Source organism: Chrysochloris asiatica, unplaced genomic scaffold, assembly GCF_000296735.1.
Source record: "Chrysochloris asiatica unplaced genomic scaffold, ChrAsi1.0 scaffold00160, whole genome shotgun sequence".
NCBI classification, from domain to species: Eukaryota; Metazoa; Chordata; class Mammalia; order Afrosoricida; family Chrysochloridae; genus Chrysochloris; species Chrysochloris asiatica.
In genome coordinates, this window is record NW_006408678.1 from 5,482,351 (window position 1) to 5,505,934 (window position 23,584).

The following is a 23,584-nucleotide window of genomic DNA, read 5'->3' on the forward strand; positions in this document are numbered from 1 at the left end:
ACACTCATGGAAGCAGCAGTCAAGAAATCAAACAATGTATTGCATTAGGCAAATCTGCTGCACAAGACCTTTTTAAAGTGTTGAAGAGCAAAGATATCAGCTTGAGGACTAAGGTGCACCTAACCCAAGCCATGGTATTTTCAATAATCTTATATGCATGTGAAAGCTGGACAGTGAATAAGGAAGACTGCAGAATTGATGCTTTTTGAGTTATGATGTTGGAGGAGAATATTGAAAGTGCCATGAGCTGCCCATAGAACCAATAGATCTCTGTTGGAAGAAGTGCATCCAGAGTGCTGGTTGGAGGCCAGGATGGCCAGACTTCATCTCTCATACTGGAGGAGGATATCATGCTTGGTAAGGTGAAGGGTCAGAGAAAAAGAGGAAGACCCCAGCTGCCAAGTGGCAGCATCAGTGGACTCAAGCGCGGCAACAGTAGTGAGGTTGACCCGGATCGGGCAGTGTTTTGTTCTGCTGTGCATAAGGTCGCTATGTTGTTAGGTACCGACTCGATGGCACCTAACAACAACAACAAGAATGTGTACCAGCTTTTAGACTAGGCGTTCAGTGAGGAGCTCAGATCTGCTGTACATTGGTCTGTGGTGGGGACAGAGAGGGACCTAACTAAAAGAGCAGCTGGTGGCAATGCAGAGGGGACAGGAGGGTCCGTCTTTCATCCCTATTGTTTATATTCGCATGGAACAAGGAGCTACAGAGCAGGAGGAGGGAGAAAAGAAGGGCAAATTAGGTTTCCTCTCCTCTCCAGCTCCCTGCTCTTTCCCTGCCTGCTCACATCAGACACTTTACTCTACCCACACCCACCACTCTCACCCATCACTCCGATCCAGTCGGCGCTGTCTGTTCCTCCACCCAGAATCCTAGCTCATCACCCAAACCATTGTAGCTTATGCTTGGGCAAAGCCCCACTGAAGGATGGATGAGAGAGAGAAGACAAGGTAAAGAAGAGCAATCCCAAATTGAAGACATAGTGATCACATTTTTTTTTTTTTCAATGAGAATTTATTAAAATGACGGTGAGGTTTTCTTCTATCTCAGCTGTATCATGGTCAAACTGTTTCTATCGGTGCTCATTCCAGTTTGATCCCCATGAAGACACCTTACTTTTCCACCCTAAATTTTACAGATCAATTATAGGTTCTTATTATACATTATATACATAAAATTACCTGGTGAATCTTGTGGCAGTGATTCTGATTCAGCAGATCAGGGGTGGAAAAGGCAAATTCTCAGCAGGACTACGTAGGCTTTCCGAGGAGCAGCTGGTAGGTTTGAACGGCCAACCTTGAGTTCAGAGTCCAGTGCTAATTCTGCAGTGGAAACTAGAATGAACCCTTTAAAACTCTGCTTTCTATAACAAAAAGTATCTGAATTCTAAGCTGCTGATTTATAAATGAACTTTTACATCACAACCCAGTCCATCTATCAGGTATTACCTGTATTTTCATATGATTGCTGCTACAGTTAAGTATAGAGCGAAATACTGATAGGATTTTTAACAGTGTTAATATTCAAACTCAAAGATGTGTCTTAATAGCTAGCCATCATTTAGTTTCCTTTTATTCAAAAGACTTGGCAAGCAGATATCCCCTTAAAAATAAGTATGCATGGTAATGGCTGTGTAAAAGTCTTAGCTGTTAAGTCTTAAGTGTGAAACAAAATAATTTCAGTTCTTTTGAGTCATTCATGGGCACCTTGCTAAACAAAGTCAGATAAAATTAATGGTTGGTTTTGTTTGGCGAGAGGCACGATGAAGACTTGTCATTTAAATTTTTCTTTTAATGTGCAAGTCTGTGGAAATAATTGTAGCCACGTGGCTTTCAGAAAGAAAATTCAATGTACTCCTTTGTCCACATGGTGAATTAAAATTTATCTCCTGTCTTTCATGATTTAGCTAATTGCACTAAAGCGGAAAATATTTCCCAGAAGGAGAATACTCAAAGAAGCTAGTCCGGATCGAATCAGGGTATAGAAGATCTCCATTTGAATAGCATCTACCTCAGCGTTTACTGAGCATCTTGAAACCTGGAGCCACAAAGACATCTGCACGGTGGGATGCTTAGTCAGCTTGGCCTGAAGAAGGAGAAAAACCTGGCCCGGTACTTGTTTTGTGGCACAACCAGGCATCATTCAACCAGCACCCTGAAGTCATGTGTGTGGAGCCACTCTGAACCAGTTCTGTTTTTCAAAAAGCATTTGCTCATGGACTTGCCATTCTTTTTACTAAAAAGCTCACTGCCGAGAGACAGCTGCTCATTTCCTATAGCAACCATTGCACGTCAACGTTAATATGAGAAGGCCAGGTCAGCGTGGGAGCCTTTGCTAAGAGGCCCCAGTGTTCGCTGCGTTCCAGAGTCATCAGCTGTGCTTTTTGCTCTTGGTTTTGCCTTATTCTATTTCCCATTTTTAAAATAAGTAGCTACTAAGTTAACTAGTTACTCTTGCTTCTGAGACTAATGAATTGGAATGTGTAAAGATGTTTTTGTAGATGTTATTTAAATAATGCAGTAATATCACCTTTTATTGGCCACCTCTAAATTATGGATTTTTAAAAAAAATTAGTGTTTAAGACTGTAACTGGTGTCCAACTACTGAGGAGGTCGATGGCTTACATCTGAAATGCTTGTTTTTGTTTACGTCTGCCCCTGGGAATGCTGGGATTTCATGTGGAGGCCTAACTACAAAGGGCTAGAGTTACATAGCTGTGCTACTTTCCAGATGTAATTATGTTATAGAAATGTACATATTCAAACAGAAGTGCCTCATTCTAGAAATGAGTCGTGCTGACGGTGCTGGTCCATTACAGTGGTGGCTTGTTTAATACTCGTTAGTGTATTCATGAGCGCGTACTCTCAGTTACACTCTAAAGAGCTACTGCCATTGCCTTCGGATCGAGTCCAACTCTTAGCAACCCTATAGCACAGAGCAGACCTACCCCATCGGACTCCCAAGGCGATAATCTTTTTGGGAATAGACTGCTACATCTTTCTCCTGCAGAGGAACTGAGGGGTTCAAACTGCTGACCTTTTGGTTGGCAACTACCCGGGTGCTTAACTAGTGTCACCAGGGCGCCTTTCATAAAGCAAGGGTCAGCAAACTTGTTCTGCAAAAGGCCAGAGAGTAGCTATTTTAAGCTCTGCAGGGCACACATGTCTCTGTAGCATATTCTTCTTCTTTAAAACAACCCTTTACAAACACAGAACCCATGTGTGACTCACAGCTGAACACAAAGGCCATATTTTGCTGAGCCCTGATCTAGAAAATGAGTGTTTCCATGTAGGGGTAAGCCCTGACATTCAGCCATAGTTTGTTTGTCATTATACAGTGGATTTGTGGAGACCAGATTTCATGAGTCCTTTTTGAGCTCTCTGACTAGTGTTTTAGATCATGATCTCAACAGTATTCTTTCAACATAACAATGTTTTTTGTAAAAAAAAAAAAAAAAGGACTTGAAATGTAAATACTGTGTGTGTGCTGTAAGAGTTGTGTATTTCAAAAATGGAAATACTCTGAAAAGTTGTTTTGTTTGATTTTTTAAATCCTTGAAAAGTTTGAATGTTCTTATCCAGATTCAGCAATCTCCTGGGTGCCTAAACAGTATATAAGGTTCTGTGCAAGATCATTGTCTGTACTGAACATTACAAAAATCATATGGGAAACAGTGCAAAGAGAAAGTGGTGGTGGTGGTTATGTGCCGTGGAGTTGGTTCCGACTCATAGCGACCCTGTACAGGGTTTCTGAGGCTGTAAATCTTTACCGGAGCAGAAAGCCTCATCTTTCTCCTGCGGAACAGCTGGTAGTTTCAAACTGCTGACCCTGAGGTTCACAGCCCAATTTGTAACCACTATGCTACCAGAGCTCCTTCAAGAGAGGGTGGAATAAGAATATGCTTGAGAATGTTCTTTTAAAAGGAGAAACTAGATTCTAAAGGAAAATACCTTACTACAGTAAGAATGTAGGGGCATCTGGGTATCATTCTAGAAGTTAATAATTTATTGTAGAAAGGTTATAGAGAAATTAACATTTGGATGTGGTGATTTCTTGGTTAAATAAGCATAATCAAAAAACGCATTGATGTTGAATCAATTTTGATTTATAGCGACCCTGTAGTGCAGAATAGAACTGCCCTACTGCATTTCCAAGGCTGTGATCTTTATGGCATCCTGGTGTGGTGCTGTAGGGATAGACATTGAACTGCTAACCATGAGGTCAGTAGTTTAAAATCCACAGTTGGAACCAGCTTGACAGCACTTAACAGTAACAACAGTCTTTATGGAAGCAGACCAGTACATCTTTCTCCTGTGGAGTAGCTGCTGTGTTTAAATACTGACCTTTCCATCAGCAGCTGATCACTTACCACTGTGCCACTAGGGCTCCTTTAGTTAAACAGTGTTGGTGGTGTTAAGTGCCATCGAGTTGGTTCCAACTCATAGCGACCCTACATAGGATTTCCAAGGAGCAGCTGGTAGGTTTGAACAGCCAACCTTATAGTTCGAAGTCCAGTGCTAATTCTGCAATGTCATACATTGCTCTTCAGCATTTTTATTTGAAAGGTGGAGTGGAATTCTGGCTTATTGTGATGAATAAAAGAAATGGCACAGATAAAATACCCAAGCCAAAAAACCCACAACCACCAAGTCAATTCTGATTCATAGCAATCCTATATAGGATTTCCAAGACCTATAATCTTAGCAGTAGCAGACAGCCTCATCTTCCTCAGGACCCTGCGTTTAGCAACCCAACTCCTAACCAACAGTGCCCCCTGGTTAGCCAGGGTTAGTTAACAAGGATGGTGGTGGTGATAAAAGTTTATCTAAGGGAATATAAGGGGATGCAGGAGACAGATGCCCCACCAGTTCTCCTGTTCAACACCTGCCCTCCCTGCCTTTCTGCATGTCAGTTTTCCACCACGTGATGGGTGATGGCAGCTCCTGGCTGGAACCCTCCCGAGAGACAGGAATGTCTTTCTCTGGCTTCCATCTAGAACACCCTGATGTGAGATGAGTTACTATGAGTGACTCCGTCTGGGTTCTGTGCCCATCTCTGTTGCCAGGGTGATGGGATTTTACCAGGGAAAGGGGTGAGGCTGGGCTGACAAAAACACAACACTTCAGCTTCACAGGATAAAAGTTGAATATACATGGAAGATGGGGTTTCTGGATCAATTTCTCAGGTTGAAGATAAACTGCCATACTTAAAAACATCACTAAAATGTCTGAGGATGAGAATATATAGTGATCCTTATGGCTTTATTTTAACACTTTTTATATTTGGAGGGATTTGATTTTTGGAAGGATTTAGATAAAGGTGTATAAAGCATTTAGTATATGGCGCCTGCCACACAATAAATGCTCCTCAAATGATGGCCATTATAGATTACAGCTGTCCCCAACTTACCTTTCTGATCTGACGTCTTCCTTTCCTTCCACTGCCACCCTACCCCTGGCTACGTACTAGGTCAGCTGCATCACAATTCCCCAAATGTGCCATTCTTTATATGCCCCCATCTTTACAGAAGTTATTGCTTAAATTATATTTTCCTGTCTTATTTATTTGTAAAAACTGTTCATGCCTCAAGGCTCATCAACAAGAATTCAGCTATTGAAAAATTCTCTAAAGAGACTGATCATATATCACCTTGAGTTCTTTGGGATTATGAATAAGTAAACAAGGACTCTTAATATTTAGGCTTCCAAACGACCTTGGCAAGATTCTATATCACGGGATACTGAAAAAGAAAGTATGGTGAATTCGGGTTGAGGAAATAAGTAATGCTCTGTATGTAGTTGTATTAGCAATGTCTTCTACAAATTAGTACTGAGACAAGTATAAATGATAAATGATCTGTTAGAACACATAATGAAATCTTCAGATTTGCTCAGATAATGATACACTCTTCTTAATGCCACTGAGTCGGTTTGGACTCATAACAACCCATAGCTTCTGACTCAGGGTTTCCAAGAGGCAGCCAATATAAAATATCAAGGTGATGGAGATCAATCTTAGGAACGTCTTACCATGATTAGCAAAGAAAAGGAGTTTGGGTGTGGCACTATAGGATAAGTGCTGGACCACAAGTTTGATTTGAACCACAAGGTTGGCAGTTCAAGCTCACCAGCTTCTCCTCAGAAACCCTATACAGGGCCGCTATCAGTCAGAACTGACTAGATGGCACTTAACAGCAAAGAAAAATGGTAGGTGATGCCCAGAAGGGGTCACTGTAGTAATAAGAACTCAATGACTGCGATGATACAATGAGCTGTGTGTACTGCGCTTAGAGAACTGGAGTCAGCATCAAATGACCTTCACTCAATGCCTTGGTATGTTTCAACAGGCCAATGACACACTGAACATTATCAGGAAAAGGAGTCTATGTAGAACAGTAACCATTGAGCCTGTTGCTTGAACTCCTGTTAAGTGCTATTGAGTGGGTTGCAACTCAGAGACCTGGTACAAGATTTCAAATGAGCTGCCAGTGGGCTTAAACCGCTAACCTTGCTTACACAGTGCTTATCCCACAGCATCACACCAGGACTCATGGCTTGAAGTAGGCAGTTTGGAAGTGTGCTTAAAATCAAAATCCTGAAGTCTTTGTCAAATCCTCGTTACAAGAGATAAAAACAAAAACTAAACAGCAGAATTTGGTAACAAAATTTATATTTCAATGATTTGTTGTTAAGTGCTGTCGAGATGATTCCAACTTACAGCAACCCTGAAGAGTTTCTAAGATGCAGCTGGTGGGTTTGAACTGACAACCTTGCAGTTAACAGTCCAGTGCTTATCCTCCAGTGCCATTAAGAACTCATTGGAAAGTTGTTAAGTGCCATTGAGTTGCTTCTGACTCATAGTGACCTGTACAGGGTTTTTTGAGGAGCGACTGGTGAGCCTGAACCAACGACAACCTTGTGGTTCAAACTGACCTTGCGGTCCAACACATTAACCTGCATTAGCTAATCTATTAGAATAACCCAATCTTAATTATTCATGGAGCAGATGTTATTGTTGAGTACTATTGAGTCAGTACCGACTCAGAATGAAACACTGTCGGGTCCTGTGCCATCCACACAATGGGTGCTATGCTTGAGCCTATTGCTACTGCCACTGTGCCAATCCATCTTGGAGGATGAGAGAAAGAGATGAAGACCGCCCCCCCCCCCCCCAAAAAGATGGATTGGCACAGCGGTGGAGCAGAAAGCCTCTTTCTCCCAAGAAGCAACTGGTGGATTAAACTGCTGACCTGTGGTTAGCAGCCCAGCGCATAACCCACTACACTACTGGGACTCCTTCATCAGACTGACAGTCCTTGCAAAATAGTGGTCCCAAATTTTAGTGGATATGAGAATAACTCTGAGAACTTAGTTTAAAATGCGGGTTCCCAGCCCCCATTCACAGAATTGTATAGTTTTGTAGGACTTGATTGGGACGCAACTCCCTGTGCCCTTCCAGAGATCCTGATTAAGGGTCGTCCCTAAACTACAATATGAGAAACTTTGATATTTGAAACCATGTGCACATACGAAAACATTTAGAGAGAACCAAACCTTAAATTGAGAAGAGAACTGAGTACACTCAAGTCCTGGGGAATATGGAAGCGTCCACTGAAGGAGGAAGAGGTAGTAAGATAATGAGAAATTGGCAGAATGACAAGTGGATAACAGGAAAATGTGAAGTTATGAGAGCCAAAGGAAGACAGAATAAGGGATGAAAGAGAGTGGTCCAGAGTGTTGAATATGCCTGAGAGTCAACTGAGAAGAGGACCAGAGAATGTCCATTTGATGTAGCAATATGGATGTCACTGCTGACTTTAGAACAAGAGTATTTTGGAGGAGTTGAGGGCAGGGCAAAGTTGGTTTAAAGAGCACATGGGAGGTGGGGAAACAGACAATATACTTAGGTAATACTTTCTAGAAGTCCACTCGGGAAGAGATGAGGAAGTAATCATTTGATTGAAAATAAGGTCCAGTGGTTTATTTTCAGGTTGTGAAAGATTTGAGTATTTGTCAATGTTAATGGCTACGGGAATTGATGGGATACAAATTGAAATGTTTCAACACACTGATGGAGACTGGAGACACTCACTCACCTATGCCAAAAAAATTTGGAAGACAGCTACCAGGCCAACTAATGGAAGAGATCCATATTTGTGTCCATTCCAAAAAAGGTCACTTAGCAGAATGTGGAAATCATCAAATAATATCACATGCAAGTAAAATTTGCCAAAGATAATTTAAAAATGATTGCAGCAATATATTGACAAGTAGCTGTCAGAAATTCAAGTTGGATTTTGAAGATAACACTGAACTAGGAATATCATTGCTGATGTCAGATGTTTCTTCATTGAAAGCAGAGACTACCAGAGAATATGTTGTTGTTGTTGTTTTTAAGTGCCACCGAGTTGATTCTGACTCATAGCGACCTGTATAGGGTTTTTGAGAAGCAGCTGGTGGGTTTGAACCCCAATGCCCAAGTTGCCCATCCCTGTCCTCTCTGTGGACAGAGGAGGTGGGAATGATCCTCGCTGTGAAGATTTGTTCACTCTTAGGAGCTATTGCTTCCATCGGTGTGTGTCAAGTTCATCAAATTGTATCCGATTATTCTTTTTTCCCTCTTCGTTCTTCTTCTGTTTGAGCTCTGATCATCCAGCCATTGAAGCCAGGTCAAGTGGGTATTATCTGCAAGTATGGGTGTTCTTGTGCATGTGCCCTCCCTTCTTATCAGCTGGACGCTTCATTCTCCACTCTAGTCCTCTGTGGCTATGTCACTGACTCTGGGTCCAAGAGTCCCCTGGATTTGGCACACTGCTGGCCAACCAGGTCTCCATCAGGGTTCACAGGAATCTATTGAGCATTACAGGGCTTAGCTCACAGCTTCATTGCTGATTTTCCCTCACTTCCCCTTATCAGTATGAGCGTGGTCACCAATCAGAGCATGCATTCCCATTGAGCCTTAGTCTTAGAAGGGGGTTTGCCTTGAGGGGGACCTGGCCACTTGCCTTGATGTCTCCTGGACAAGCCACTTATTCTTGTAGTAATCAGTCGGCCTGCCTACATTGTGTTGTATTTTTCCTGTCAGTCTTTTAGGAAGTTTCTTTATCTTCTGTCCACTCCAGGCTGGTCTGCTTGTCCTTTCAAATGGACATTTCCTCTCAGAAGATTCTGGATGCTATTCAGGATTCCATCTATGGTCTTGTGTAATGCAGAGGCTCCACAGGAAGCCTCCTTCACTGGGCACGTTGTATCCTCATTTTAGGTATTCCAATCAGTTATAGACATATGACGGATTTACAAGCTTTCTATGGTGATATTTCTGACTATTCCTTTCTCTCCCCCTCCAGTGTCTATTTTATAGCAGTATGACAGGGAAACCAAGATTTAATGGTCAGCCAAGCATCTCAACATTATTTCTCCCCTTTTACCCCATTCAAACCATGTCCCCATCTCTGTATCCCAGAGCCCTGTTGTTCCAAGGTTTTGCATACATTATTTGCCTCTGTCCCACTTCAGCTTCACATTCATTCTATCGTATTTCATTTCACTGCAATGATTAAAATCCCCTCCATATATCATCAAATAACCAAAGGATACACCCCACAGGCCCGCCCTCACGCCCAGCTGTCAGCAAACAGCTCCTCGCCCTCCCTGAGTCCCATGTCCCCAGCCACTCCATCCGTCCATGCCATCATAGTCACCCCACCATTTTGGGTCTAGGCAGTTTCCAGCACCCCCCCAAGGTATTCCAGTGAACCCCCAGTCTTGTGGTTGGCAGTGAAATGCTTATTCTACAGCACTATACCAGGACTCCATGAAAGATGTTTGCTTGTGAACTTTATTGACTATGCAAAGGCATTTGACTGTGTGCATCATAACTATTGTATCATATTGTTATCAATAAATGAGTATTTCAGAACTTTTAATTGTGCTCATGAGAAAGCCACACATAGATCAACAAGCAGTCATTTAAACAGAACCAGGGAAAACTAAGTGATTTAGTGATTTCAAATCAGGAAACGCGCATGTCAGGGTTGTATCTTTTTACCATACTTAACTCAATCTGTGTACTAAGAAGCTAGATTATATGAAGAAGAATGTGGCATCAGGATTGGAGGAAGACTCATTAACAACCTGCAATATGCACATGATACAACCTTGCTTGCTGGAAACTAAGAGGATGTGAAATACTTACTGATGAATATCAAAGACAGTCTTCGGTATAGATTGCGCCTGTAAAGAAAACAAAAATCCTCACAACTGGACCAATAAATAACATCATGATAAATGGCAAAAAGATTAAAGCTGTCAGACTTTAGATTATTTGGATTCACACTCAGTGCTCACAAAGCAGCTGTCAAGAAATCAAACCACATATTGCATTAGGCAAATCTGCTGCAAATATCTCTTTAGAACAAAAATGTTACTTCTAGGATTAACGTGTGCCTGACACAAACCATGATATTTTCAATAGCCTCATATGCATGTGCAAACAGGGCAATGAATAAGGAAGACTGGAGTAGAATTGATGGATTTTAATTATGATGTTACTGAAGAATATCAAAAATACCATAGTAAAACGATCGGTTTTTGGAAGAAGTACGGTTGGATTGATCCTTAGACGCAAAGATGGAGAGACTTTGTCTCTCATACTTTGGATGTATGAGAAAGGACAAGTCCTTGGAAAAGGATGGACATAGGTACAGATAATGTTGTGTTTCATGGCTGAAGTGTTGAGAATTTCAGCCTGAACTATTTTCTCAGATAAATGGAAAGAGGTCAAATTCTGAGCATAAAAGGGAAGTTTTAAGGGAAGATTGCAGAGTTGAACTTTGAGTAGAATAAAAAAGGCTTTAAAAGGCAATTGGAGAGAATAAGTTGACTAGCGTGAAATGGGTGAACTTGGGGACAATGTTGAGGACCTAATTGATGTTGATAATCATACATTTAAAATGGTACAAAATTACCCTACCGGGATAAAAATGAATAATTACAGCTGTTTTTGTTGTTAAGTGCCTGTTGAGTCAGTTCTGATTCACAGTAACCCTGATGAGAGTTTTCAAGGAATGGCTGATAAGTTTGAACCACAGACCTTGTGGTTAGCAGTCCAATGCTTATCCTATGGATACAGATGAGTTCACCTAAAGGCACCTGAGACGAAAGACCAGGTGCTTTATTTCCAAAAAATCAGCCACTGAAAATCCCTATGGAGTGCAAATCTACTCTGACACAAATGGCGTCGCTATGAGTTGGGTAACGGTTGGGCAATTCAAGGGTAACGGTTCCAAATAATACATTTCTTAGTTATACAATGTAGTAACAAACCGCTAGTAAAGGGCAAGAAGAAAGAAGGGACGGTTTATAAATTTGGAATGATATTTTCAGAGGAAGAGAGGCATATGGAATGGAAAGGGCTTCATGAGAGAGAGGGCTTCGTGAGGAGATTCAACGGGGGCGGTGAAGTTCCCCTTACAAATGATGGGATGAGTTTGTTATGTGTTTCATAACTTAAATATTCTTTTTTAACTTTCAAGCAAGATAAAAGAAAACAAAAGCTGAAAAACAACAGTTCCCCCTCTATCCCTTCCGCCCACCCCCAAACCCCTCAGAGACAAATCAACGATCAGGTGGCGCAGGGCACGCTGGGTAAGTGGCTTGAGGCCTCTCGCGGGAGGGCTCAGCCATCCAAGCGCACGCACGCGCGACCACACCAACCAATCAAGGCGCTCGCACCAGCTTTTTTTTTTAATCAGGTACGCATGCGCAGCTACACTCCGACCAATCAGCGACGCCCGTGCTTGAAATTTTAATCAAGCGTGCAGGCTTAGTGCTTCAGACGAGCTTGCAGAGACGAAGTACTCGAAGCCGGTGAGGTGTTTGGGTTGGGAAACTGGGGTGGCGCGTCCCGGGAGGTTAGGAGCCTGGCTGCTGTGGTTTGTGGCCGTTGGGGCTACTTTTAGGCGCGAGGAAGGGAGAGGTTCGTAGAATCCGGGAGTTTGGCCTAGAGTTTGTTCTTGACGGGTGAGGTAAATCTTGTCCACGGAGTTAGTTGGGGCCTCTGACAGGCAAGGCGGGCAGCGGAGCCGGGCCTGGACTCTGTTAGGAAGCCGGCGAGGGTGGTCATTGCCGGGTGGAACGCGAAGCCTGAAGTCTCGCGGGGTAGGGGGGCGCTCCTGCACTCCTCTTCCTCCTGCCAGGCCGCAAACCCCTTAGAAACTGGGGTGAAGCCGCGGGTGCGCCTCGGGGTCCTGCCTGGGGCCTAGTGTACGCGCGTTTTGTGGAACTGGTCCTGGGAGGTGGCTTTCTGAGGCGCAGCTGCCTGAAATGCTGGCGTTCCTGTGAGGGCACCCTGTCGCCTCTCCGCCGTCCCGCCTTCCTCCACGGGCCTTTTGACGCAGTTGTTGTTTATGTAATTGTTTGCCACGAACCGAGCGCCTCCGAATTCAGTATAAACAGGCCGTTTGAGACAAGGAGGCTTTGAGCGCGCCATGTTATTTACCGACAGAAAACATCCGTGATGGCACCTACTGGAAGAAAGCACGCGGGGAAATCTGTGAAGCAAACCATGGAGGAGCAGATCATCCGTGCCTATGAGTTTGAGAACGTCGAGAGGAATCTGAGTGGTGCCGAACAGGATTTTCTAGAAGGTTCCGTATAGCTCATATCGTAGGGCAACGGCGATGCCCTGCAAGTCACTGTTTTTGAACCCTCTGTGATGTTTTTTGTTTAAATTGTTGTTAGCAAAAAGTCAAATACTATATCCATTAGAAATGATTCAAGTTGCATAAACTTAACGTTCCAAAAATGTTCTTTTTTATTGTCACTGCAGGAAAGATGACAGCAGTTGATAAGCATGGGAAGAAAAGGTCTTCCACAGGAATGATGGAGCGAGATCTCGGGTAGTGTATTCAAAATGTTTGCTTTTTGAAAGCATTAAGAAAATTTGACTTTGGTTACAGACAGTTACAGTATGTGAAACAGTTGACATCTGGGCCCCCTCCCCCATACCCCCAAGCTTGCGTGGTATTTTATCATTGTTTTAAATGATCATTTCTTCTTAGGGGTGAAGTACAGAATATGCTGGAAAGATTTGGAGGTATGTTTTAGAAGGTATCTGTATATAAAGAAATTTGTTTTAAACCATGTGATTTGTATAAAATTGTGTGTGCCCTTGAGTCCTTCTCAAGTCATAGTGACTCTGTATAACAGTAAACTGCCCCACAGGTTTTCCTAGGTTGTAAATCTCTATGGTACAGATCACCAGGTCTATTCTCCCTTGGAGTTTGCTGGTGGGTAAGAACTGTCAACCTTTCAGTTAGCACTTGAGTGCTTAATCACTTTGATACAGGGCTGTATGAGGGACTTCAGATTGTTCATAAAGAATTTGCATTCTGGTTCTTCCCCCTCGATGTTTTAATTCAATTTTTCCACAAACTTTTCAAGCCCTATGTATAGGATTTTGCATAAATATTTACTGTGAATCAGCTTCATAGATTTCCTTACTTAACCTTTTCCAGTTGTTGTGAGAATAGTATTTTTATACATGTGTAAATTTAATGGGTGGTGAAATATTAAAAGAAAAATGAATGGACCCAGGATCTACCTTTGTTCATAGAGTAAGTGACTACACACACACACACACACACACACACACACACACACACACTTCAGTTTTTTCAATTAGTTAATTCCTGTGTTCATTCTTTGAGGGGGGCAGTAGCAATGGAACCCTCTAAAATAAACTTCATTGTTATTTTTATATCAATAAAGAACATCTTTATGAACTAAAGACAACTTTGTTGTCTATTAGATAATCAAATCCAAAATTTCTTAAGTGTTAAATGGTATGTCAAATGTTTACTGTTTGAAGGCAATACACTTTAAAGAGTCAATACTTAGTTCTTATGGGGAGCATTCCTACAAGCAAGCCTTTTTTGGAAGCTTTACTCCAACTTATGGTGACAAAGTGCTCTTTTTGTGAGCTGTCTTATAAAGTCATTATTAGAGACTGATACCAAAGTGTAAAATATTTATGTAATAGTTTGGCTTCACCATGATTACTAAAAGCTTTTGAAAGTAGGTCCGTAACACAAAAGCATGTTTTAACAATGTATTATTTGAAGTATTTTCTGAAATACAATACTTAATGGGTCAGATATCCTATAGAAAGCCATGAAAGTATTTTAAAATGGATTTAATTTTATTTATTAACAGAATTTTATTTATCCTTGGTTTGTGTCTTCTAATAGTTTTAAAGTATTTTAAAAAATAATTTTCTTGTGTAACTTTCAGTTTTCTTGGATTTTAAGTTTATAGAACATTTTTGTGTTTTATAGAATGAGTTCTAGGAGTAACTCCTCTAAAGTGTCCATTCAGTTGGAGAGAATTGTATAAACTTAGAAAAATGTAGCCTTTTAAAGTATTTTTGCATGAGGAAATTAAAGTCTGTCCTTGAGAACCCTTATATACATTCCAGAAAATTGAAACTCTTTATTAGTTTTTTTAAAACAATTAGCTAAATATTTAAAAAATGTGCAGTTGAAAAAATGAGAACTGGTATGCTTGGAGTAGCTAAAAATTTTCTCAGTAGAAAAATGTTTTTTAAAGTATGTCTAATTTAAAATCTCATTTTAAGTGGCATTCCACTATTACTGGAATCAATTTAAATACATGGAAACAACAGAATTTTCTTCGTTATTAAATGTCAATGAATATTTTCAATATAGCTGACATTAACAAGGCTCTTCTTGCAAAGAAAAAGAAATTAGAACTTTATACCCAGGCTTCTTTCAAAAACAGTAACCAGAAAATTGAAAGTGTTTGGAAAGCACAACAAGAACAAAGGTAAAATTATTACCATTTTAGAGCCACATTTGTATCATTAGTATTTATGGATACAGATTACTAACGAATAGCATAGTCTTCTACAAAGAAGCAAAAAGTTTGTGGAAAATTCCATTTTAATTATATTTTCCTTGAACTTTTTGGAAGTCATCTTGTATTTAGTATAATAAAAGTGAAAAATATATTTGGCTTGATTTTTCTTTAAGCAGTTAAATCCCTTAGTCTACCTTTACTCCTTTATACAATTTATTTATCTATAGAGATTAAATATGAAGTTTGCTTTATTCCTTCCCTTTCAAATAAAAATTGTATTTACTTAAAGCAATTTATAGATGGTTACATATTCTTGAGCGCTTCTGTGTACAATCCAAAAAAAAACCAGAGGGAATGGAAGCAAATGCTGTTGAATGATGATGCATGGAGGGGATTGTAATGATTGCAGTGAAATGAAATACGATAGGATAAATGTTAAGCTGCTGTTTTCTACGTAAACTACCACTCAATTTACAATAAAAACTTAAAAACAAAAGCAACTTATATTCATTTTAGAAATAAGGTAGCTGAATAATGTAAATATATAAACCATTAGTATAGTTCAACAATGTAGAAAAAGGTCAATCTCATATTGTAAATTGAGTATTTTGGATGAACTCTTTTTGTACAAAATTTTGGTTTTGTCGAAGTAGGAAATAAAGTGTACCTATTTGTAATTCTTATATGATAAATAGTCTCACTGAATCTATTAGTTTCCACAGCTAAAGAGTGTATCGATTAGTAGCTTGTTAGGAGAATCGTAATATTATGTCTTAAGTTTCCCATCAGAATATCTAAACTGCTATTACTTTTTAATAATATAAATTATGTCAAATTTTGTTTTGAATGTTAATCTTTTTTTTTTGTATTATGCTTTATAGACACAAACTTAGCCAGGAATATTCTCAGCAGTTTCAGAGTTTGTTTCAGCAGTGGGATATGGATATGCAGAAAACTGAGGAACAAGAAGAAAAACTGACTGTTGGTATCATGCTTAGATTTATAGTTTATCTATTGTAACTAAGTCTTAAGTCGGAATAGAGACTAAGCTCTTAGGGTAGACCCATAGAACTTAACCAGGTTCCATTGCCGGCTGTATGTTTTGGCCCTGCTGAATTTTGTAAGCCAGAGAAGTATAGGCATATACCAAACTCATGCCTTTGCTTTCTATATTGGTTGAGATTCTTGCAGATCCAAGTGACAGAAATTTTCCAGAGTACAAAATAAAAATTTTATTGGGTAGTTTTGGCTTTAAGGAGCTGTGGTGGGGCAATGGTGGACTAATGAAATGTGTGACAAAATCTAGTATAAGACTATTTGAGTGAATGGTGGAGAATAAGTCAAGAAAGAAAGGTCAGCCTTATTCCAAATATAGTATAGAATATATTATTCCAAATACAGTATAGATACTGAAATTATGAAACACTGTAAAGAAACAGTACTTCTACTTAATAATTGGTGGGATTATTCTATTGTTTTTTATGTTATTGATAAACACAAATTAAACTTGATTTTAATAGTTTAAACAAAATGTTAAAATAATGATTTAAAAATATTCCTTTTAATCAGTGTTGAATGATTTTTTGTTAAATTTTAAATTTTTTCTAAATGTATTATCACAACTTTTTTTCTATTTTGTAGAATATGTTTCGACAACAACAAAAGATTTTTCAACAATGTAGAATTGTTCAGAGCCAGAGACTGAAAGCAGTTAAACAGTTATATGAGCAGTTTGTAAAGGTCTGTTGTAATTGGAAGCATAATATTATACAGCTATGGAAGTAGAAAACAAAGTTTCTTTCCAAATTACAGGAACAAACATTTTGGATATACATTTTTAAATTAAAAGCCATTTTCTATTTGGAATTAATTTCTTATTTAATGCTAACTATTTTTACTTTTAAGATTCACTAATAGGTTTGGAGGAATTACTCAAAACAGAAAAATGATAAATTGCGGATTTCACCTAGAAATGTGTATATATCATGCATACAATTGACAGTTTAGCATTTTAATCAAGTTTTCTGTTTTTAGTAGAGTGAGTAAATATGGACTTTCTATTTTCAATTGTCTAGTTTCTAAGTAGTTTATTATGTGTCTTTGTATCACCAACTAAAAGAATATCTTATTTTCAAATATGTAAGCATTTTGTCATATTTGCTTCTGTGGAATTGCTCTAATACTCACTGTAGACCATTTATTAATTGGTGTGAAGGTGTGATACAGTACTAGAAAAGATTTACAAGAAGTACTCATTCTAAATTCTTACTTTATAATTTCTGTGGTTTTAAAACAATGCTTCTTTTACCCAAATATAGTATCAATTATGTATTGTTCATTTTAAATTCCTCCTAGTACTTGAGCTATTACTTACTGTTTATATAGTGTGGGTACCAGATAAGTATTTGTTGGATGAATAGTAAAGATTCAAAGCATAATTTTTGTTCATAAATTGAAAGAGATTGTCATTGATATTATTGTTATACTATAAATCATTTTATTATTTCTGATGAAATCATGTCACACTTCATAAATGGGTTATTAACTAGTGTTTTAAAATGTTACTATAGATTTGCAAAATTAATAGTATTCATTGATACAGGACTTTCAGTCTTTATCTTTTTTGGCTTCATTTTAACCCATTGTTTTAAAGTATTGTACTATATTTGACTCAAATTTGACTTTTATTCCTTTTGTGTAGGTATTTTGGTTTTCATGTATTACATAGAATTTTAATTGGGATGATTCCTTGAATATTAAAAAGTTCTAAGAATTTTACACACATAGAACTTGAAATGAAAAGTGATGGTTTGTAACTGAACTTTGTGTTTTAGAGTATGCAGGAAATGGAGAATCATCATGAGAATCTTCTGAGTGGTGCGCAAAATGAACTTAGAAAAGAAATGGCTATGTTGCAGAAAAAAATTATGATGGATACTGTAAGTATTTAATACTTAAAAACTAAGAACTGATTTAGGCATTGAAGTATTTTATTTGCTGAAATATGCATAACTAAATATTAAACAGGTGTTTAATATTTCTTTTCATATAACAGCAGCAGCAAGAGATGGCAAGTGTTCGAAAGTCTCTTCAATCCATGTTATTCTGTTGACTCTTTGAAGAAAGAACTTGAACCTAAGTAATACACAATTATAACATTAGCTATGGGTATGTAAGTCTCTACAGGGGTTTAAAAATTCTAGCTTAGATTATATCATATCTCATCCTGTTATTATTAGCTTGTTTGTAGACAGACCCCTTTCTGTAAACCCTGAATAAAATCTAGAGTTTTTTGAGTAGCAGCAATTCTAAAGCTATGTGTATCAGTCTTCCAAGTCTTCTGTATTAACAGTGAATTTTCCTCCCTAACTCTTGTCAATTAACTTGAGCAATAAAGATTATTTAAATTTAGATAAATTTAGATTTTGGCTTCAGTGAATCTGCATGAGTATGAAAGGGTAGAAAGCATAAATATGGAAGATGACACTTCTTTATAGGGGAAAAACAAAACATTTTCAAGCTACAGAGCTAATTTTGATGACAGTAAGACTTCAAAGGAAAATCTATTCTACTTGAAAAATTTATTTGAAACAACTTAAATTTATATTTTAGAATAAATTTTGCTGAAGTTATAACAGAATATATAACTATCCATATTAAGACATTTGTAAATGTCATTTGTGTAAGACATCAAAATAATTTGGTTTAGTCCACAATTAAATGACACACATGCCCTTAGAAATGATTAAGAGCATTTCATGAATATATTTAATTACTCATGGTTTTAATATTTCACTTGTTTTTAAAATAAATTACCCAGAATGTTTTCCTTTACAAACTTAGTGTTCATGAATATATGGAAATTTGTTTTTTTTAATTCTTTATTTCCAAATTTGAACAATTTGTCTCAGGTTTTAAATGGTGTATTTTTTTTTTAAAACACAATATGAAATTTACTGGAAATACTGCATCTTACAAATACCAAATTGTTCCTGAATTTGTTTGAAATTCAACTTATTTTTACTGAAACTGTTTTCAGTGACTCATTCAAAACAAAATGCCCATTACAAGTGACTTCTCTCATTTATCCACAGGATTTAAATTTGTATTCCTGCCCTTTTAAACTCAGTCTTTTTAAGTTTTCTCATATTTTTAAGAACAAGTCCATACAGATTCTCTTTTTATAACTGAGATAATTGACACAGAAAGAAGTTAGTCCTTCACCATTAGTAAATGTTGACATAAAGGAAACAGAATACTTACTACAGTTTTACATTTTACAAAGGGTTTTTTCCTTTAAGCCAAAACATACGTTGGCCTATAAATCTTCAGTATTATTCAAGCTTCTATGAAAATCCTTATCTGAGAAGTTTTGCCGATAGAGGCAAAAAACTTACATAGTATATTTTTTCCTTTTTAAGAAATGCCAGTTTTCACTGTTGTATACAACAGGACTTTTTCTTCAAATAAATATAGAGTACGTTCATTACACTTATTTTTCTGATTATGGCATATGGATAAAAATAAAAATAGAATCAGATAGCAGTCTGAAGATTCCGTTCTAATGAGCAACCTAAATTTAAGTGCGAGTTGAAGGGGAAGATTAGAACTATTCTTAATTGCAACTGTGCTTTAGCTTTTTTTTTTTAAGAGACTGTTTAATGTCTATTTTCTTACTGCAAAGTTTAACTTACAATATCAAAGAACACATTGCCCTCAATATAAGTAATTCATTTGCTTTTCTCAACTGGTAAATAAATTTGTTACTACATACAAATTATAAAAAGTTCCATTTTTAATTCTCTTACATTTTAATTGTTATACTAGTAAGATAAGTTTCTAATACCATAGTAACATGTCTTTGAAAAGGCTAATATTAAAAAATTTCTTGCAACATTGTCTGACACAATAATTACTGTAAGTTATACACTTACACAGTACTGTGAGCCCAATTTTCAGTTTTTCACAACCAAGTAAGTACAACTCTTAAGATAGTTATAAAATCCTTTAGATCCTGAATTTTTATGTAATTATTTGACAACAAAAACCCAAATGCCCAAAAGATGTCTCAGAGACAAAGAGACTGCTATCTAGGAATGCACTGGTTTACTTTCTTTTTTTCTTCCCCTTACTGGTTCACTATCATATCCTCAGGATTGAAATTTCTTTCTTTGCTCTTCTAATTAATTTATAGATGTTACGCTTTCATTATGATAATTAACTGATTAAAAAAAAGTTGGTATACAGTTAGGTTTTCATAACTAAGACTGACAGAATCTGAAGGATTTAGGTTTAGGTTTTATATTTGAATATAATCCTTATTTGATAGTATACTAGCCTCCTGCAAAGGGGGAATTTCCTTCACCCATAGGTTCCCCTAACTGCTTCTCCTCTTCTCCTTGGGCTATTAGTCAATATGCTTGTGAACCTGTTCAGGTGCTTGATGATACGAAGTCTTGAAGATATTTATATGAAGGTGTCTTGAAATTTGCAGGCACAAAGCACTAAAGTATGTCGTCATATCAAATGAAGTAATGACCTTTAGAAGCAAAAAAGAAAATACAAATGTATTGTCTATGTTTTTTGAAGCAGCAGCAGTTTGTTTCCCACAAATCTCAAACTTTAACCTAAAATTCTTCAGTGACAAGAGCAATCTTAAGAGTACATTCACCTATTTCACATTTGACCCTCACCATTAGGTCAGCTTGAACTACAGGGGTGGTGATTCAAACCCAGCAGCTCCTCAGAAACTCCATACAGGGTCAATATGGGTCGGAACTGACCGGCAGCACTAAACAACAAGGCCATACAGTGGTATGGCACTGTAGGATGAGCACTGGACTGGTAACAGTAAGGTCAGCAATTCAAACCCACAAGCTGCTCTAGGAAACCCTACACAGGGTTGCTATGGGTTGGAACAGAGTCCTGGTGTGGCGCTGTAAGATATATACTGGACCACAGAGGTCGGGGGTTCAAATTCACTAGCAGTTCTCAGAAACGCTATGCACGGTTGCTATGAGTCAGAACTGACCGGATGGCACTTAACAGTTAGTGGGTAAGAACTGACTCAACTGCACACAACAAAATCCTCTCAAAAAGCCTTGGTGTTGCAGTGGTTAAACACTCACCTGCTATCCAAAAGGTTCATTGCTATTAGGACTTACCAGTGGCTCCACAGGAAAAACATTACATCCTTGGAAACTGTATGGGGCAGTTACACTATATTATACTATTAGTAGGAATCAACTCGACAGCAGTGGATTTGGTATATAGTCTTTTTCTAGCACCTCTATAAGAGAACTAACTACCCCATGGGGTGTCCAAGGCTGTAATCTTTACAGAAGCAAGGCTGCATATCTTTAACCTATGGAGAAGCTGGTGGATTTGAAATATCAACCTTATTGGTTAGCCAAGCACTTAACTACTGTGCCACCAGGGTTGCTATGAACAGAGTTAGCTCCATGGCAATGGGTATTACAGTCCTCTGGAATATGAAGGTCTTTTCAAAAGTATACAAATTGCAGAGAGGTAAAAATTACAATACAATACTAAAGCTAGAAGGGAGCCCTGGTGTGCCACATGCTCAAGGTCAGTTTGAACTTGCCCAGGTCAGTGGTCCAAACTCACCAACTGCTCCAAAACCCTATATAGGGTCAGAACTAACTTCACAGCACTGAACGTGTATAATCCAATTTACTTTCAAAAGTACGGTGTAATCAATGAAAAATTAACTACTGCTTGTTAACATAGCCATCACTATGAAACACAAACTATATGATATCCATAAAGATACGTAAGATTACTTGCTTTCAACACAAAATAGTTTCAGAAGCTTGTACTTGGTGCACTGTATTCGTCAAAACCAGCTGGCAACTTTTGATGCGTTAAGCTTGTTTGTTAGCGCTTAACCCCATCTATGGAGCCATGGTGGCATACTAGGAAGCTCCCTGGTGGCTTAAACCCTATATGGGGTTGCTATGGGTCGGAACCAACTTGACGGCACACAACCACCACCTTATCTATTTTGTCAGTTATCTACTGAAGATGGAAATTATATTATTTTGACAAGTTCAATTAAAGTCAGATAAGTATTTTCAGTTTTAATGAAGTGATTTTTGAAGGGGAGTCCTAGGGTGGTACTAGGACTATAACAAAAAGGTTAGAGGTTCAAGTCCACTGAGGCACCTTTTGTCATTGTGAAAATCCTAATAGAGCACAGTTCTAAAACAGAACACGTTCAGCATTTCTCAGGCTCTGAGGGAACTGAAGAAAAAACTCAAAACCTCGACTTGCCATATGGAAGGATTCTACGGAAAAAACAATGATGCAGAAAGCATCCATCAAAAGAAGATGGGAGGCACACAGAGCCACTGTACCAAAAAGAAATGGTCGGGTACAGGCAGGGTTTGATGGCAGCTAGGGTGGAGGTGCAGTGAAGTTCGCTGTCAGTAATACCACAGAATACCAGGCAAAGCATTTCCACGGCAGAGCTCCAAAACTGGGAACCACAGAGACAGGAATATTTTGAAGGTTTGAAGGCTTATAGATTGTGGAAACTTGAAGCTGTACTTTTGAATCTGCCGGTCTGGGCTCGGAGGCCCGGAGCCGACATCTTGGGCGAGACCAAACAGCAAGACCAAGCGGGGGAGCAGAAACACCATGGTAAAATGCCATAAGAACCTTAGAGCAAGGGTGGACAATACAGTTTGTCAGTTTTGCTTTGTTGTTTTTTTTTTTTTTTTCAGTATCTGGTCATTATTTGTTTTTATTTCATTGTAGAAGAAGCTGTGACCTATTTAGTAGCCCCTTATTTTTTTTTTTTTTTCAGTATCTGGTTTTGATTTGTTTTTATTTCATTGTAGAAGAAGCTGTGACCTATTTAGTAGCCCCTTATTTTTTTCTTTACATTAGTGACAGGCTTATTGTTATTATTATTTTTTTAATTGTATTTTTGGTGAAGGTTTACACATCAGTTTCAGTTCCCATTTACCCATTTTTACAGGAGGACTTTTGGTGTGGTGCTGTAGAATAAACAATGAACTGCTAACCACGAAGTCAATGGTTCAAACCCACCAGCTTGAAAACCCTATACAGGGTCACTTGGGGTTGGACCCCACTTGACAGCACTTAATAACAAGGGAAGTTGTTCACTGCTATTGTTTACATTTTTTACAATGTGTGACTATCTTTCTTTTTTATTTTTTGTAATTGTTAGGGGTTTCTATAGTAATCTAATTTCCCTGCCCCCTTATATTTTTGTTTATTTGAACATAATTGTTGACCATTTGGCCCTGTTGTTGTTGTCAGGCACCATTGAGTCGAAACTGACTCATAGCGACTCCATGCACAGCAGAATGAAACAATGTCTGATCCTGGGCCAACCTCACTACTGTCGCCACACGACGCCATCAATGATGTCACCTGGCTGATCCATCTCGTTGGGGGTCTTCATCTTTTTCTCTGACCCTCTACCTTACCCAGCATGACATCATTCTCCAGCGACTGTTATCTCTAGAAAATGTGTCCAAAGTATGAGAGAAGAAGCCTAGCCATCTTGGCCTCCAAGGAGCACTCTGGTTGCACTTCTTCCAAAACAGATCTATTGGTTCTTTCAGCAGTCCACGGCACTTTCAGTATTCTCCTCCAACACCACAATTCAAAGGCATCAATTCTTCTACGATCTTCCTTATTCACCGTCCAGC

The 23,584-nt window shown here is 38.5% G+C and overlaps 3 protein-coding genes across 3 annotated transcripts in view; 2 read left to right on the forward strand and 1 right to left on the reverse strand.

Moving 5' to 3' along the window:
• Positions 1–1,990, forward strand: part of GNPTAB (N-acetylglucosamine-1-phosphate transferase, alpha and beta subunits) — a 172,432-nt gene extending 170,442 nt beyond the window's left edge. Inside the window, exon 21 of the mRNA XM_006871094.1 lies at positions 1,913–1,990. Within this exon, the coding sequence (XP_006871156.1) occupies positions 1,913–1,990 (78 nt within the window). The remainder of the gene's footprint in view (positions 1–1,912) is intronic.
• A 10,532-nt stretch (positions 1,991–12,522) lies between these two features.
• On the forward strand, positions 12,523–18,042 carry SYCP3 (synaptonemal complex protein 3). Its single transcript, XM_006871096.1, has 8 exons — positions 12,523–12,652; positions 12,835–12,904; positions 13,067–13,101; positions 14,732–14,849; positions 15,764–15,863; positions 16,524–16,622; positions 17,717–17,821; positions 17,938–18,042. Exons 1-8 carry the CDS (start codon positions 12,523–12,525, stop codon positions 17,992–17,994), a joined length of 714 nt encoding a protein of 237 aa, XP_006871158.1. The 3' UTR covers positions 17,995–18,042.
• CHPT1 (choline phosphotransferase 1) overlaps positions 17,854–23,584 on the reverse strand; it is a 51,975-nt gene continuing 46,244 nt past the window's right edge. Inside the window, exons 8-9 of the mRNA XM_006871095.1 lie at positions 20,311–20,421; positions 17,854–18,017 (exon numbers count right to left, since the gene is read on the reverse strand). Coding sequence (XP_006871157.1) covers positions 17,973–18,017; positions 20,311–20,421 — 156 coding nt within the window. The 3' untranslated portion in view covers positions 17,854–17,972. The remainder of the gene's footprint in view (positions 18,018–20,310; positions 20,422–23,584) is intronic.

Coding starts and splice junctions, on each gene's coding strand:
- SYCP3 (XM_006871096.1), top strand. CDS start 12,523: ATGGCACCTACTGGAAGAAAGCACGCGGGGAAATCTGTGAAGCAAACC. Junction 12,905..13,066: donor ATGATGGAGCGAGATCTCGG/GTAGTGTATTCA, acceptor ATTTCTTCTTAG/GGGTGAAGTACAGAATATGC. Junction 15,864..16,523: donor AACAAGAAGAAAAACTGACT/GTTGGTATCATG, acceptor TCTATTTTGTAG/AATATGTTTCGACAACAACA.